Genomic DNA, 15630 nt, shown 5'->3' with positions numbered 1-15630 from the left:
TAAGATCATATGCCATAAAGTCATAAAGGTAACACCCAGGGCTCTTTGAAGATGGCATTGAAGGCACTGAATTCTGCAGTTGATATAACCTCTGGTCATTTTCCTGTGTGTTTATCAATATATATGTAACTTATGTGTTTTAATCAAATCATACTATGTAAACTTCTCCCCTTTTTAAGAGATGACTAACTCCCCTCAGAGATGACTAACACTTTAGAATTCAATTTGAGTGTTTCAAATGCGTGAATCTCTGGTAGTACAGGTTTGAAGTTTAAGTGGTATTATACAAAAAATGTCAGAATGACAAACCCCAGTTAAAAATAAATTCTAGTGTAGCTAAAGAAGGGGGAGAGTCTTTCGGGCTTGTTAGTAATGGTGTTGGGTCTGTGAAAGAGGCTCTTCGGGCAGGGCCCTGCTCGCATCCTCAGGGGCTGGATGGCGCCTGTGTTCTTTTGGCGAAGGTGAGCGCGGCTCGAGCATCTGGTGCAGTTATGTAAAGGGGTATTAGGACTCCCTCGGCATTTAAAGTTATATCTCGTTGCTTTTAAAATTTAGTTTTAGAGATGCATTATTCATGTCTGCGTAGGTGTAGAAACAGTCCTGCGAGTCAGCACTTCTCATATAATGAAAGGTCACTTCAAAAGAAAAAGCGACACCAAAAAAGTGAAGCCGATACTCACTCAGGTGTTGGCTTGTTGCAGAGCATGGGGCCCAGCGAGCTTCGGGGCGTTTTGGGGTGCAGTCTATTGGTCAGGGCAGAGAGGGGAGGGAAATTCATGAGTTTTGTTTGTTTAATCAAAGTAAATCTTAGAAAATTAAAATTTAAAAAGCCTGACTTTAGAGGTAACATTAGTCCAATAGGGTCTGATAATCCTAACAGTGATATCAAGCCAGAAGAGTTTTCCAAGTGAGGTTAAAATTTTGGAAACTAAGAAATTAGATTCATCTCATTCCTCTATTATGTATCTTTTTATCAACGGTAATTATAGGATTAAAATGAAGCGCGTTAGTTCTCTTAGTGCATCTTTTTAATAGGCATCTGTATTACTTTGCTAGGGATGCCGTAACAAAGTACCACAGACACAGTGGCTTAAACAACATAAATCTATTTCCTCACAGTCTGGAGGCTGGAAGTCTGACATCAAGGTGTTGGTAAGATTGGTTTCTTCTGAGGCATCTCTCTTTGGCTTGGATATGGACATCTTCTCCCTGTGTCTTCACGTCGTCTTCCGTCCCTGTCTGTCTCCTAATCTCTTCTTATAAGGACACCAGTCAGATTGGTGTCCATATGACCTCATTTTAACTTAGTTCATCTTTAAAGACCTTATCTCCAAATACAGTCACATAACTGGGGGTTAGGACTTCAACATATGAATTTTGGGGGCACACAGCCTAGCCCATAACAGCATCATACTAGATACATTTGAATAAATTTTAGGGTTTTTTTCTGTCATCAACTGTGTGAAGGTTGAACTTTGTGTATACACAAACTGTATAGTTGTATATACAGCTGTAGAGTTGTATACACACACAACTATCAATACATGTATTGATAGTTTAATTCTTTAAAATCTTTTTTTATGAAACTGTCTGAGGGGCTAAAGGACATTGCTCTTTTATTTATAGTAGATTCTAAGTATTAACTCTCTGGGTACAATAAGACTGGTGACCTCTATGGACCAAAATTCATCTTCTGTAAGATAAGGTGCTTTACAGTATGAACTTGAAATTTTTGTTCAGATCTGAATTCCTAAAACATTATTATAATAAAACAACTATAAAAATACAGATGATAAATGGCAAGGAAAAGGAGTAATTTTGCTAGTCTTTGTGAATAAAAGATTTACTTAAAAATGGACTCTTCACCCAGAAAAAAACTGAATACTTTTAGAAAACAGTTATTAATATCTTTAGATAAACAGATACAACTGCAATGTCAGTCATAGAATTGCTGCATTCAGAGAGAAAAAAAGAAACATTTCAGTTTATACTCCGGTACTGCAGTGATAACTGATACCATATTCTGCCATAGAGTATGAAGAACATATCAATAACAAAGAAATACAGACGTTTGTTTTGAGTGTTCCAAGAGGGTATTTATTTCAGATTGCTTTTCTGTGGTGGTAATGAAGCGCAATGTGCATGTCATTTATAGGAGAGTTTCAGTTGAATTATAGCAATGCAATTGAGTTTCCCTCCTCTGTCATAATACCCTGAAACACTTATATGAAATGAAAAGAGAGTACATTTTAAAAGACATAAAAAGAAAATACTTGATGCTAGATTTAATTAATCCCCAGTACTCATCCTCACATTTTGTGTCAGAAAATGGAACTCTGAAAAGAATGTAGCACGTTCTAAAAGTTGTAGGTAAGATATTTGAGTAAAATGAACATGGCATTGGAAGAATTACAAATGGAACAAAAAAGACAAAGCTTTTCAGCTTTATATTACAGAGAACTATAATTATTTTCCTTAATTAATCATTTAGGCTCTGCTGCTCTCGAAGTGATTTATGGCTCTAGTTGGGACATACATACATCTTTTGGTCTGATGGTATTTTGTTGTATATGCGAAGTAAAACAATTACATGTTTCCTTGAAGAAAGGTTCTTGGCTTATGAGTATGTTAGGATACTGCCTTTGGTAGAGACTTGATCTACTTAAAAGTGATAAATGAGAGGATAGAAACAAATGGGACCAGCAAAAGTACCCCAAATTATTTTCACATTCTGTTATGACATTTTCAACAGAAACCTTTTTTCCTCTCTTTTCCTATTTTCCTTTTAGTATTGGTAGCACTAAAATATTAACCAATTAATATTTCAGCTGGTTATTTTGTTTGTTTCTTCATCGTCATCCAAGTAATTTGTCTACCACTAAAAGTTTATCCTAAGGAACTTTTTTTCTCGTTTACTGTCAAATCTTACAAAAGTTATTTTTGTTGATGAGTAATTGTGATAGTAAGAGAATTGTTCTATGATTTTTACAAGTTCTGTTCTAGCAGTGTGTCTTTAGTCTGTCTATTCTTATGCTATCAAGAAGGATGGTTCCAACAATAAAATTCCTTAGTCATTGGATCAGAAATTAGAGAAAGGTGGTGAAAAGTTTCCCCCTAATTGGCTGAATTTGCTGAGTTGGAAAGAAGAGTCGGGTTTAGAGGATTCTCCGATTCTTTTTTCTTGGATTTCTGACAAGGACACATGGGGTAATGGGGGCACATCTGTGTTACAAGTGGGGGACTTAGCTTTCCACCAACTGTAGGTTGATGGATAGGAGAGTTAATGATACCGTATCTCTCTCCAGAGCTAAACGCAGCACCAATGAGTATTCCAAACCTTGGCAAGCCGTTGTCAACCTGGGAGGAATGTGAGTCAAAACATAGCGCAGTGGGTGAGAGTCCGCCTGCCAATGTAGGGGACACGGGTTCGTGCCCCGGTCCGGGAAGATCCCACATGCCACGGAGTGGTGGGCCCGTGAGCCATGGCTGCTGAGCCTGTGTGTCCGGAGCCTGTGCTCCGCAACGGGAGAGGCCACAACAGTGAGAGGCCTGCGTACCGCAAAAAAAAAAACACAACAACAAAAACCATAGCACAGTGAAATACTACCTATTAAGAAAAAACAACTTTGCAAATATTATTTCTCTGATATCCAGTTTTTAGGAAAATATATGAGTCTTTTTATAACAGCCTTTCTATCAGCCTATAGAAGGCTGAAACCATTTATGGAAATGTTTCTTATGTGATGCCATTTATTGTCAGGCCGATACTTAGTTTTTTTTTTTTTGATATGAAACAAAACATGGAATCCTCTCCTTACTGAGCCTATTTCCTAGGGATGCAGAGCTCCTTCCACACAGTTTGCAAGATAACTTTTCAGTAAGAACACATCTTGTAATTCATGCATCCAATCCTTTCTCAAACTGATTGGAGTTACAGCATTTCTCTACCTCAATAGACAGTTATATTTATTTTCAGTGCATTACTGCTTTATGCATTTTTGGCCACTGCTGTGTTTGGCTATTTTTACTTATAAACAATTCTAAATTCTTGATTTTTTCTGTAGGTTTATAGGTGAAATAAATGTTAAATACTAAAAATTGTATGTATGCTAGGGTTTTTTTTTTTTTTGTAAAAATGTTGTTTTAGTGTTATATAGACACCCACTCAAATACCTCCACTTGATTGATGAAAGTGCTTAGTTACTAGAGAATGAGCAAATAAGTTAGGTTTTAAGCCTACTTTCAGTGCCTTTCAGGATGTATGTGAAAGGCCAGAAGTTTTTTCTTCTGTGAAATGATACTTTTTCAGCTACTCAAGTCCTATCACTTGCTCCCTGCTCTCTTCCACCAAAGAAAAGTCAATTTCTTTATCAGCTGCAAATAAGAGCAGGATATTACAACAGTTAACGACTGCAAACCCAAGGGAAGATTTTTACCATTTAAGTAGCAAATACATAAACGGTTTCCCCTTTGTTTGATATATTGAAATTGAAACTTGAAGTAAAAAATATTTTCCTTTCTGAGCACATGAGCTCTGAAACCATTTAGATGGCTCGGGAGTAATATTATCCTATTATGTCTCATTGGTTCAAGCCCAGTGATTCCTTATCATTGGAGAGAGTGATGAATGGTCCTCTGCAGTCAGAACAGCAAAATAATTCTCTATGCTGTTGCAGGCTACAGTACTCAGAGTAGCTCATATTAGCGTTTTATGGTAGAATCTTTAGTCATTTTTAATACAGGAAACCTCCATTACATGGAATTACTTCATAAAATGGAAGTGCTTTTGGCTGGGTGTGATGAAAGACAGGGCTTGAGTTCTTTACTTTTCCCATTCCAGCTGTTCTTCATCTCAGCAATTTGACTTTGTAGAATTCTACTACAAAAATGCGTATTCTCTCTTCCTCTGATTTCCATCCCTCTTTATTTCCTGTGGTACTTGTTTTCCTTGCCTTCCATCATGATTTTTTTTTTTTTTTTTTTTTTTGCGGTACGCGGGCCTCTCACTGTTGTGGCCTCTCCCGTTGCGGGACGCTCAGGCTCAGCAGCCATGGCTCACGGGCCCAGCCACTCTGCGGCATGTGGGATCTTCCCGGACCAGGGCACAAACCCATGTCCCCTGCATCGGCAGGCGGACTCGCAACCACTGCACCACCAGGGGATCCCATCATCATGATATTTTTATACTCTTTATGTACTCCCAATTTTATACTTTTAAGCATAAAATAGTATAAAAAGAGTATAAGTGGGAACTTAAGGTGTAAAACTCCTAAGACTTCTTTTTTTCTTGAAAGTTTGTCATCCCTAGTTACCAATTCAGCAAATATCAGGGAAGGAGATTCCACTTTCATAAGACTTAAATCTGTAGATGGTATCTAATCACAGGTAGAAATTCTCCACTCACATTAACCAGAGGCAAGCCAGAGAATCAACTCCACACATGAGGAGAACACAGCAATGATAAGACACGTGAGCATTAAGATTATTCCCTGTTTGCTGGCTTTAGTAATGGGAACGGATTTTCCTTTGATCCAAATTCTGTTGAGTGGTTCTCATTCTGAACAATGATGAATGATATGTGTAACACGTGATTCGGTGGAATGAATAATGTAGTCAGTTATCGTGAAAAGTCATTTTTCTCATTGCAGAAGTAACAAGTCTAGATGGGAAGCAGTAACTTACAGATGTTGAAAGCCTCATATTTAATACACTTTGTGGGAGATGTAAAGATAGATGTATATAGATAGCTGGGCATTCAGTTCTTTTTTAATTGAGATTTACAATATTATATTCATTTCAGGTGTACAACATAGTGATTCAGAATTTTTATAGATTATACTCCATTTGTAGTTATTAAAAATTATTGGCTGTATTCCCTGCGCTGTACAATATATCCTTTTAGCTTATTTATTTTGTACAGAGTATAAGGGAAGGTGACAAAATCATCATGTCATGATCACGTTTGCATTTCCCGCCACCTGCTGCCTCTGCAGTGTGATGAGGGTGTTAACGGGCGCCAGTGGCACAGTTAGTTTAGGTGCAAGATGATAGTAGTTTGGTCTTGGCCCAGGAGGGTTTTAGTGGAGGGGGTAGAGAAGCATCCATATTTGGAAGATACTTAGAGGAGGAGAAAGAAGGAGCAGGCGGAAATTTAGTTCGGAAACCAGGAGAGCTTTTCGGACTGAAATCCAAGAGAAAAGAGCTTCAAGGAGCAGAGAGTTAACCACAGTGTGAAATGCTGCTGAAGGGAGCATTAGGGTGAAATCTAGGAAGGAAATTTAAAATGCATGAATAAAGGGAAAGGAGAAAGTAAGAGACTGTGAGATCTTATGGAGAGGAGAGCTTGAGTTTCCACGACTTAAAAAATAAACCTGTGTCTCTGGTACCCGGAAGTTGTAACATTAAGTGTATGTGGGGCGGGTTCCATATAAAAGTCTCACAGTTGGATGACCGAGTCCTTAGCAGCTGTGGCAGTCACTGCCACAAAAGCAAATGGGTGGTAAGGAGAATCTGAAATATTGGTCAAGGCTATTGGCCTTTTTCTTTTCCCTTATAGCAGAAATGATGAAACTGCTGTACTGGTCCAGCCGCTTTGTGATGCCACCAAGTAAAGCCACTACTAGTTCGTCTTCTTTGCTTCTCCTTTAAATGCCAGGAACCTAATAATGCTAATATCACTCTATCATGTATTCATTTATTACAATTTCAGAAGCACAGAAATGTATTCCACTTTCAATGGAAGCATGAAAATCTGCATTTCAATGTGTATTTGAAGATCTCAAGAAACTTTAAAGATGAAGTTTTGTTTCAACCAATGGCAGAAAAGGTTTTTGGTGTTCGCTACTTGTAGCCTATTTTTAATTTATTAGCCACGAAGGCGGCAAACATTTCTTTGATATATGTCTAGCTTTAGTGCTTAAAGTTTACATATGTTTGCCATTAGTGCCTGTGGCTGATTACCTCAGTGACTTAAAACCCAATTCTGACCCAAATAGTAGAAGAAAAGTCAATAAACAGAAACCACGGAGAGAGAGAGAGCCATTTAGATTCTTTAGGAAGAATTTACAAATGCTTAAGAGCCATCTAAACAAGGAATAGGGCACTTCCATCCTGTACCTCCCAAGTGGACAAGGATGGGGCAGAGGCTGACCAGCCATTTGCAGATGGTAGGGGAATATGGCATCAGATGGAATAGCAAATATTGAATTAGGTGACATCTGAGATCTCTCCCGAGCCTATAATGCTTTAACTCCATTATCTTGTTGGAGATCTGGCAGGCTAGCTGTCTCAAATAATTTGTAAGCTGTGGCATATTATATTAGCCACCTCACAGATGGATGTCTTAAGGAACCAAGAACTTAGTGAACGTCTATCAAAAACGAGTTAACAGGGCTTCCCTGGTGGCGCAGTGCTTGAGAGTCCGCCTGCCGATGCAGGAGACGCGGGTTCGTGCCCCGTTTCGGGAGGATCCCGCGTGCCGCGGAGCGGCTGGGCCCGTGAGCCGTGGCCGCTGGGCCTGCGCGTCCGGAGCCTGTGCTCCGCAAATGGGAGAGGCCACAGCGGTGAGAGGCCCGCATAACGCAAGGAAAAAAAAAAAAAAAAAACGAGTTAACAACCTTTAAAGGTACTTTCTCAGAAACATATGTTGGACAGTAGGAGGTCGTGATTGACTGCTGCTGATGTGATTTGGGTTTATCCTTGTTTCCAAATTCAAAAACCCTTTTACAATTTATTTCACAGTCCTGACTTACTGTTCTCTACTCCAGGCAGGAGGCAACTGTATTATTAGAGTTCTCTCTGAGCTCAGCAGGTGTCAAAAGTCCATTTTAATCTCTGTTCAGAAGCCTTGATTCAATTTGGTTTTACTGCTCAATGTAAAGGGGCCTACTTGGATGTCTTCTTGGATAAGTTATTACCAGTCATAGTTTGGAAATGTCCCAGGGTAAGTACGCAATTTCTAGGAAGTTGCTAAAGGGAAGGCCATTAAGTATAGTTATATTTTAATAAGGCCCAGCTTGATAGCTGATGAAAGGATTGGTGGTAAATGTTTCTGGTTCACCTCTATTTAATTAAAGAACGAGCAGTCCTGAAATGGTTTATGTGCCTTTCGGGCAGGAACATCCTCTTTTCTTGTAAATTCTTCCCTCTTTATTTGTGCAGATCCCACTAGAGATAAGATGCAAGGGGGTGAGAGAGCACAATGCAGCATGGATTTACCTCCAGATCTAGAGAGCCAGATGGACAAAGGACGGAAGTGGACAGCCAAAGCAGGGGTTGCCAGGGGCTCCCAAAGAGAAAAGCCTCTAGTGAGCATCTCATGGATGGTCTGATGCCACACTGTGCTCAAGCCTCAGGGCCGCTGAGAATCCCAGAAGGATTTGACTTTTTTGCAGTTCACTCATTTATTTGTCATTGTAAACAACTCAGAGCAGACTCTATTTTAGGTGCTGGAGCTGCAAGGAGGATGAGGAAATAGGCTTTCATCCCAAGAATTCACACTAGAAATTAATATTTTAATCAAAACTCCATTCACAAAACAAGAACCAATTCAAATGAATTCTATTAAAGATTGGTTAGAAACATCCTTTATTATATCTAGGTTATGACTGAATAGAATCTCACGTTTACATTTCTTGAAGAAATTAACTTCCCCTTGGCCTGTGGGTATGTTGTGTCCTAATGAAGGTGGGATGCCACCAGACTGACACATTTAAACCAGAAAACAAAGGAAACAATTTCTCCAATTTCTCCACAATGTTTAAAGTCATGCAGTACACACATTCTCCCGCATGGTAAAAGTTTACAAAACGTCATGATCAATATCCCTTTTGAGATTTCCTTGTCTAAAGACACTAGCCGCGTACCTGGGGAAAAGCCCCGTGCCTCCGGTCCAGGTGTGCGGGGTGGCCTTGCGGGGTGGCCGGGGAGGAACTCCGGGCCCAGTGCAGTCGGTCGGTGTGGGAAAGTTAGTTTCCATAGTGACAAGAAGCCAGCTTTGGGCTGCTCACCAAAGGACAGATGGGCAGAAAGGATATATTCTCAAAGTAAAGGTTTGTTTATTTAAAAAAAACAATGTTTTGTCAAGAAAAAGCTCAGGGAGAGGGGACCTCCCTCCCCCTCCCTCCTCCTCTTCCTCTTCTTCTTCCCCTCTTCCTCCTCCTCCTCATTATTATTATTATTATATCAGGCCACAAGAGACTTGTGATGCTTTTCTACCTTGCAAAGGAAAACTATATATGAGTAACAAAGGCCCAGTTAAATTGCAGTTTGTCATAAAAACCGATGAGTCTACATAGTGGCTTAGGGGTGAGTCTTACACTGAACCATTTAAGAAATGTTAAAACAGGACTTTTGCAAGGTACAAAATGTAGAATAATTATACAGCTTTAAGGATGTCCTCTGTAATATGAATTAGGATTTATATCCTTAATATCTTTAAGTAGAATATCTTGCAAACATTCACAGTCCCCACTTGCATTCTCATTCAGCGGACGATAGATGGCTACGTAACTCTGCACCTTGTCTCCCAACCCATGTCAGCAGACTCAAATCCTGCTAAGGTTTGAGATCTACTGACTCCTATTTAGAGCTATGACTATGGCTTCTGCTGTGATATTACTATTCAGGACTGAGTTTTTTTTAAAAGGCCTGTGGAAATTGAAGAATCATCAAGATGCTAATAATAGTAACAAAATACAATACATTATACTGTAAAACTTATTATTTACAGGAGTGTGCTAACTGCCTTACATGCATCTTCTCATTCAGTTCTCACTATATTCCTATCATTCCTGTTTTCAGATCAGAAAATGGTTTAGAGAAGGTAACTTTAGAGCTCTGAATGTCAAATGTGTGTTAATTGATAGAGTTCAGATTGGAACTAAGATTTTCCTGATTCTGCGTTCTGCTTTATGCGCTGTGCTACATTGTCTTAACGTTAAGTGGTGTTACTGCCAGGTGATTTGTGTTTCCAATGAGAAGAAGGGATTACATGATGTCAATTGTCTGGAAGTGGGAACAAAAGCACCCAACTCATCCCTTCCATCCATGAGGGGTGTCTGTACATAGGAGACTGGGATGAGAGGAGTCTTATCAGTCTGTGAGAGACAATGTGTAGTAAAGAAATCGATTGAAAGAATGAGGAAGGTTGGAGGCATAAGGAAGGAATTTGACTCTAATGGATTGAAAGTCTCTGAAGAGTCAAATAAAAAAATCTATCGGCAGGAACTAAAGGGTAGCAGAGAATGATGAGAATTAGATCGAAGTTGTGTTCAGGGAGTTGTCTTGATGGCTCTGCACCTACCCCCTGCCCCCTCCAGCATCTCAGGGTAACAGGTGTGCATAGGTGGAGAGAGAAGGTACAGTCTGGAGATTTTGAGGCCCCTGTTAGTGACTTTAGCGAGAGGTGCTTTTATTACAGTTCTTGAGAAAGTCATGACGAGGATATTTGGGAGTTAAGTTCAGAGCCATCAACTTCCACTCTACACAAGGAATGTATTCTTGATGTTTCAGAGGAAATTCATGAGAAGGCGACAGGTTGGGGCCATTGTCCCGATTTTAAAGGACGTTCACTGATTGCTGAGTCCTTTTTAGGGACCTTGAGGGGTTCCATGGAAGTCAGGTTTAGAACCACTGATACAGAGCTTAAATTAGTATAGAGTAGCTTGGGGTAGAAGTTGGCACAAAGGCAAATCCATTTTTACCAGGTTGTTAGTCTCTTCTATGCTCTGCTAACTTTCTTGGCAAAATTTAATTTTAGAAAACTAATGGCAATGCTGTTCCCCAGAGTCCAAGGAAAAGCTTTGTCATCCTTCACCTCCGGTCAGCCATTAATGGGACACTAATATATTTTGCCATCAAGGGACACAGTCGAATTACTTGGCTTTCATTTAATCTCTGTGCACTTTTCTCCCCCATGTTCTAGTTGTCTGTTTTCATGTTATCACTTGGCCTGTAAAATACCAAGTGGGAGAAGATCCAGGAGAATCATGACACCAGCCAGGCTAGACGGTTTGCCCCCAGAGGAAGCCCAGCAGCTTGTTAGAAGTATCTGCATATGCCCTAATCTCCTTCCAATACCTGGCAGCAGCAGATGCTAGTGTTTATTAGGCAGAACCTTACCTGAAAGAACAAGCTTCAGAATAATAATTATACCGATAATACCTAATATCGAGCACTTACAATGTGCCAGACATTTTTCTAAGCACATCACCTGTGTTGACTCACTTAATTCTCAGAACATCCCCGTGAGGTGAATACTGTTATTATCCCCACCTTTCCTATGGGGAAGCTGAAGCACAGTTTCCTGATTAACCAATAACTGGAAGAACTTTACGTCCAATCCAGTCCATCTGACCTAGAGTCTGAGCTCTTAACCACTTTGCTGAGCTGCCTCCTGTACCTACTCTTTATACCAGGGTCCAGAGTAATTCAAAGGGATTATCCATCTGGGACCCTCTGGGTGAATGTCCTCAACCTTCCTGATTGGCCTGATCTGGGCCACCATTTGATAGCAGGCCAAATACCAGGTACCCTAGTCACAAGGCTGGTTTTAAGCAAGCTGCCACTGGTGGGAAAGTGGGATGTGTTGTAGGTTGTTGGGAGAAGACGGGAGATGAGAGCAGAAGAGTGAATGTGTAGGAAGTGGAAGGAACAGAGTGTCAGCTGGTTAGTGAGAGTCTCCACTCCTTTCCATTCTGGAGATGAAGTGAGATAATATATGAATTCATTGGGGACCTGGAAAGTTCTATAAGATTGGTGGGAGGCTGTGGTTCAGGGGCAGTAGTGTGTGGTGGGAATCAGCGGGTTCAGATGAGAACCTGGAAGGCAGAAGTGTGTGGACAGACAGCAGACAGTGTTGGATTTTGAGAAAGGTGGTTCACACTGGTTAGCCCACGGGCAGCCCCCTGGAGGAGGGGTGCGGGGACCGGTCTTCAGTCACTCTCTGAATCCCATTTCCAACTTGGCAGCTGCTGCCATAGCCAGCTCTGGACTCCAGCTCACTGGAGAGGACCGGAGCTCACTGCCACTAGATCTGCTGTTACCTCAAAAAATGTTTTGGCGGAGCTCTTTCAGCCTCTGCCCTCTCTCTTCTCCTGTTACAGAGTACGATGGGCCACCGCATTCTATGTTTCCAGCTTCCCTCTTACCTGCTACGCTTGCAGGAGAGTGTTTGCTAATTATAATCTTTGCGGTTCACTGGAGTGAACTTGACATTCAAAAGATCAGGCACCTTTTGGGAGGTCCTTGGCGGTCCAGTGGTTAGGACTCCACGCTTCCACTGCAGGGGACACAGGTTTGATCCCTGGTTGGGGAACTAAGATTCCCACATGCCGTGTGGTACAGCCAAAAAAAAAAAAGATCAGGCCCCTCTTAATTTCAAAATCAGCATTTGGTGTGAACGGTGTGTGGTTACTCTGTTAATAATTCTTTCCTATCTACTTACATCTAACACCTAACACTGATAAAATCCTTACTTTTACTCTTTCCCCGAGTTACCATTTGTTTACTTATTGATGTACTTTTAAAATAATTACGTTATTTTTCTAAAAATGATGATACTCAGTGTAAAATAATCCCCAAATCCCACCATGTACAGGTAACCATCTCAAACAGCTTACTGAACATTTTCTTCAGACACTTCTCTATAAACTCCTAAATTCCACAATTCCCATGAAGGAGATTATGCCATATGTAATTTTCGATGACTTTTTTTTTTTTCACTTAACAACATATTGTACTCAGACTTTCTTTTAAAGGTAGACACTCATTTGTACTATTTGCCCCGCGTTCTCCTGTTTGTACCAACAGTTTACTTAACCAGCCCCCTGTCGATTGTTCATTGACCGAAGAGTCTGAACATCACGTAGGGATCGACCGACTCTGCTAATCCAGGCTCTATGGCTTTGCTGTCAATCTGTGGGATTCTTGGCATCGTATAATAGAAGGAGCATAAAAGGGATGAATGAAGAGTCCAAGACTCTGCTCCCAGCTCTGTCACTTAGTAGCTCTGTGACCTTAAAATCACTTTACCTTTCTGAACCTCAGGTTCCCTACCCGTAAATGGTGGTGTGGGTACGTGTGAAATTAAAGGTCTGTTCTGCTCATTCACAAATGTGCTTTAAACCACATCTCCCATCCCAACTTACGCAAGTCAGTTTTATTCACCAGTGCCTGTTAAGTTGGAGTATGTATGGAAGGAGTTGTTGTACTTTGCCCTAAAATGAGTTTTTAGACAAGAGAATGAAATTAAAATTATTTCTCCCTCTTCCAGAGCTGCAGTGAAATTGTGTGTGTGAGTGCATGTGTGTCTGAGGTTGGGGTGGAGGTATCCTGCCAATATTTTTAAAGTATCACTCCGTCCTCCCATCCATCCTTCCCCTCTTTCTTCTCTCTCCCGCCCCTTCCTCCTCTCTCGTCTTTACTTCCTTTTTTCTTTTTCTCTTTCTCTCTTTCCCCCTCTCTTTTCCTTCCTTCCTTCCCTTCCTTCCTTTCTTTCGTTTCCTGAAGTGAATTGAGGACTAATGCTATTCTTTCTGCTTCAGTCAATGGGGACTTTTGCCCCATAATATAAGACAGGAGCAGCAATAAAGACAAATGGGGATTGTGTTATATTAATATATTGAACAAATGTACTGTTCCATAGTGATGATGAAGATCAAATTATTTCCCTCGACTAATGCCCACGATTAAACTATTTTGAAAATATTAGTTAAAAACATCCAAGGAATCCGGGAAAAAACATTCTGAGGGTGAATAGGATGCTTCAGAAAGTTTGGTACGACCCCCTTTTAATTGTTCACTCTCTATCCTGAACCAGTTTGAATTCCTTTAAAATGAATTAAATACTTCATTCTCTTCCTAAAGGATGCACGTTGTATGTGTTTTAACACTTTTCCTCCATTTGGGGGTCCTCAGTGGCACCATCACAGGCAGCATTTATTGTAATTTGCTTTGACTGAGAAGTGCCCCCGGGGGGTTCGAGGTGTATGGAGCCATTTCATTCTCAGCCCTGTGCTTTCTGGATCCTTGGTTAGATTTTTATGTTTTCCTGTCTCTTCTGAGAGCCAAGCTGTTATGGGCATATTTGCTAAAGCAGCTCTTTCCAGCTCTACACCACTTCTCAGCACTTCAGATTAGCTGCATCTAATTTATTGTGGAACTGAACACAGAATCTTATTGGAGTTTTTAATAAGTTAGTAAAAAAAGAAAAAAAAAATGAGTGGGGCTTCCCTGGTGGCGCAGTGGTTGAGAGTCCGCCTGCCAATGCAGGGGACGCGGGTTCGTGCCCCGGTCCGGGAAGGTCCCACGTGCCGCGGAGCGGCTGGGCCCGTGAGCCATGGCCGCTGAGCCTGCGCGTCCGGAGCCTGTGCTCCGCAACGGGAGAGAGGCCACAACAGTGAGAGGCCCGTGTACCGCAAAAAAAAAAAAAAAAAAAAATGAGTGGGCTCCAGAAGCTTTCTCTGCTTATTCCCATGTTCTTACCTCCGTTCCAGAAACTTGAGGTTTTCAGAGAAGTGTTCTCCGGATAATTGCTGTATTCTCATCAAGATCCCATGCTTCTGGTTTGAATGGGAACTCTTTCTTCTTCATAAGAGGAGATGATATTGCCTTTAGTCCGTCCAGGTGCATATGACTCCCAATTCCATTCTCTCCTTGATATCTGACCATGCGGTTCTTGTTTTACAGTCCCCAGTCTGTCCCAGACCGTCTGAGGATCCGGGTGAACAAAATCAGTTTACAAGACTATGAAGGATTCCACTATGACAAAGAGAAACTCCGGGAAGCTTGTAAGTTGGAAGTGCCTAATGGATATCATGGGATCAGCTTGTTTTCAGCTTCTTGGTCCTCCTTGGTTTGATGGATAGATTCATCTTGTGTCTGAAAGTCATGATTAAAGAAATGAAGGGAAGTGTAGTAACATGTGAACCCCAAGTGATGCTCTATGGGCTGAGGAAGATGGAACTAGAAAAGGAAATCAGAATAAGCTAATTCTGCTCTTGATGCCACGTTAGGATCTCTTGGTTTATTAACCATTTTAGTCCCAGGCTTTACCTAAAATGAGAAAAGCAGAATGATGGTGATACAACATGGTATAGTAACATCTAGAAAATTCTTGAGACAGCACACGTCTCTTCCTGGAGGCTGCATTACCAAATACTGTCCTCATTCTTCATGCCAGCGTGACAGTTACCTGGGAAGACACGTCCTTCACTTCCAGCTGTTATGTGATTGGATGACGTCAAAGAAAGGCCCACAGCATAGTAAATGTCATGGTAAAATGAGTCATTGATGAGGTGACAGTGCTTCTGAAACCTTAAGTTGAGTCAACATACAAATTCCTTTTCAATGTTCGTATTTTCCATATGCTTCTTTAAATATATATAACTGTTAGTTCACCTTGCTCAATATTCCATATTTATTGGGCATTTTTTACATTCTGGTCACTATTTTAGATCTTTGTCTGTACCATGAAAATATATGAGATAACTGGGGCACGTCGGCCAGAAGCAGTTAAGACTACAGGTGTGTTGGATATTAGGGTCCTGGGTTCCTTCTTAATTGTGGGGGCCAGCAGTCAAGTGCAGTAAAGGCAGAGAAGATGAGGGCCAGTGTCCAAGGGCACAGGCA

General features: G+C 40.9%; 1 protein-coding gene across 1 annotated transcript in view; it reads left to right on the top strand.

Annotated features, from left to right (window-relative positions):
- The window catches only part of DGKI (diacylglycerol kinase iota), a 467563-nt gene that overhangs the window by 329017 nt on the left and 122916 nt on the right, over window positions 1-15630 (top strand). The window contains 2 exon segments of the mRNA XM_007466658.1: window positions 14689-14789; window positions 15015-15047. Of these exon segments, the coding sequence (XP_007466720.1) occupies window positions 14689-14789; window positions 15015-15047 (134 nt within the window).

The sequence above is a fragment of the Lipotes vexillifer genome, unplaced genomic scaffold (assembly GCF_000442215.2).
Source record: "Lipotes vexillifer unplaced genomic scaffold, Lipotes_vexillifer_v1.1 scaffold71, whole genome shotgun sequence".
In the NCBI taxonomy this organism is placed as follows: domain Eukaryota; kingdom Metazoa; phylum Chordata; class Mammalia; order Artiodactyla; family Lipotidae; genus Lipotes; species Lipotes vexillifer.
The sequence above is the reverse complement of the archived record's forward strand: the minus strand, read 5'-3'. Positions and strand labels throughout refer to the sequence as shown.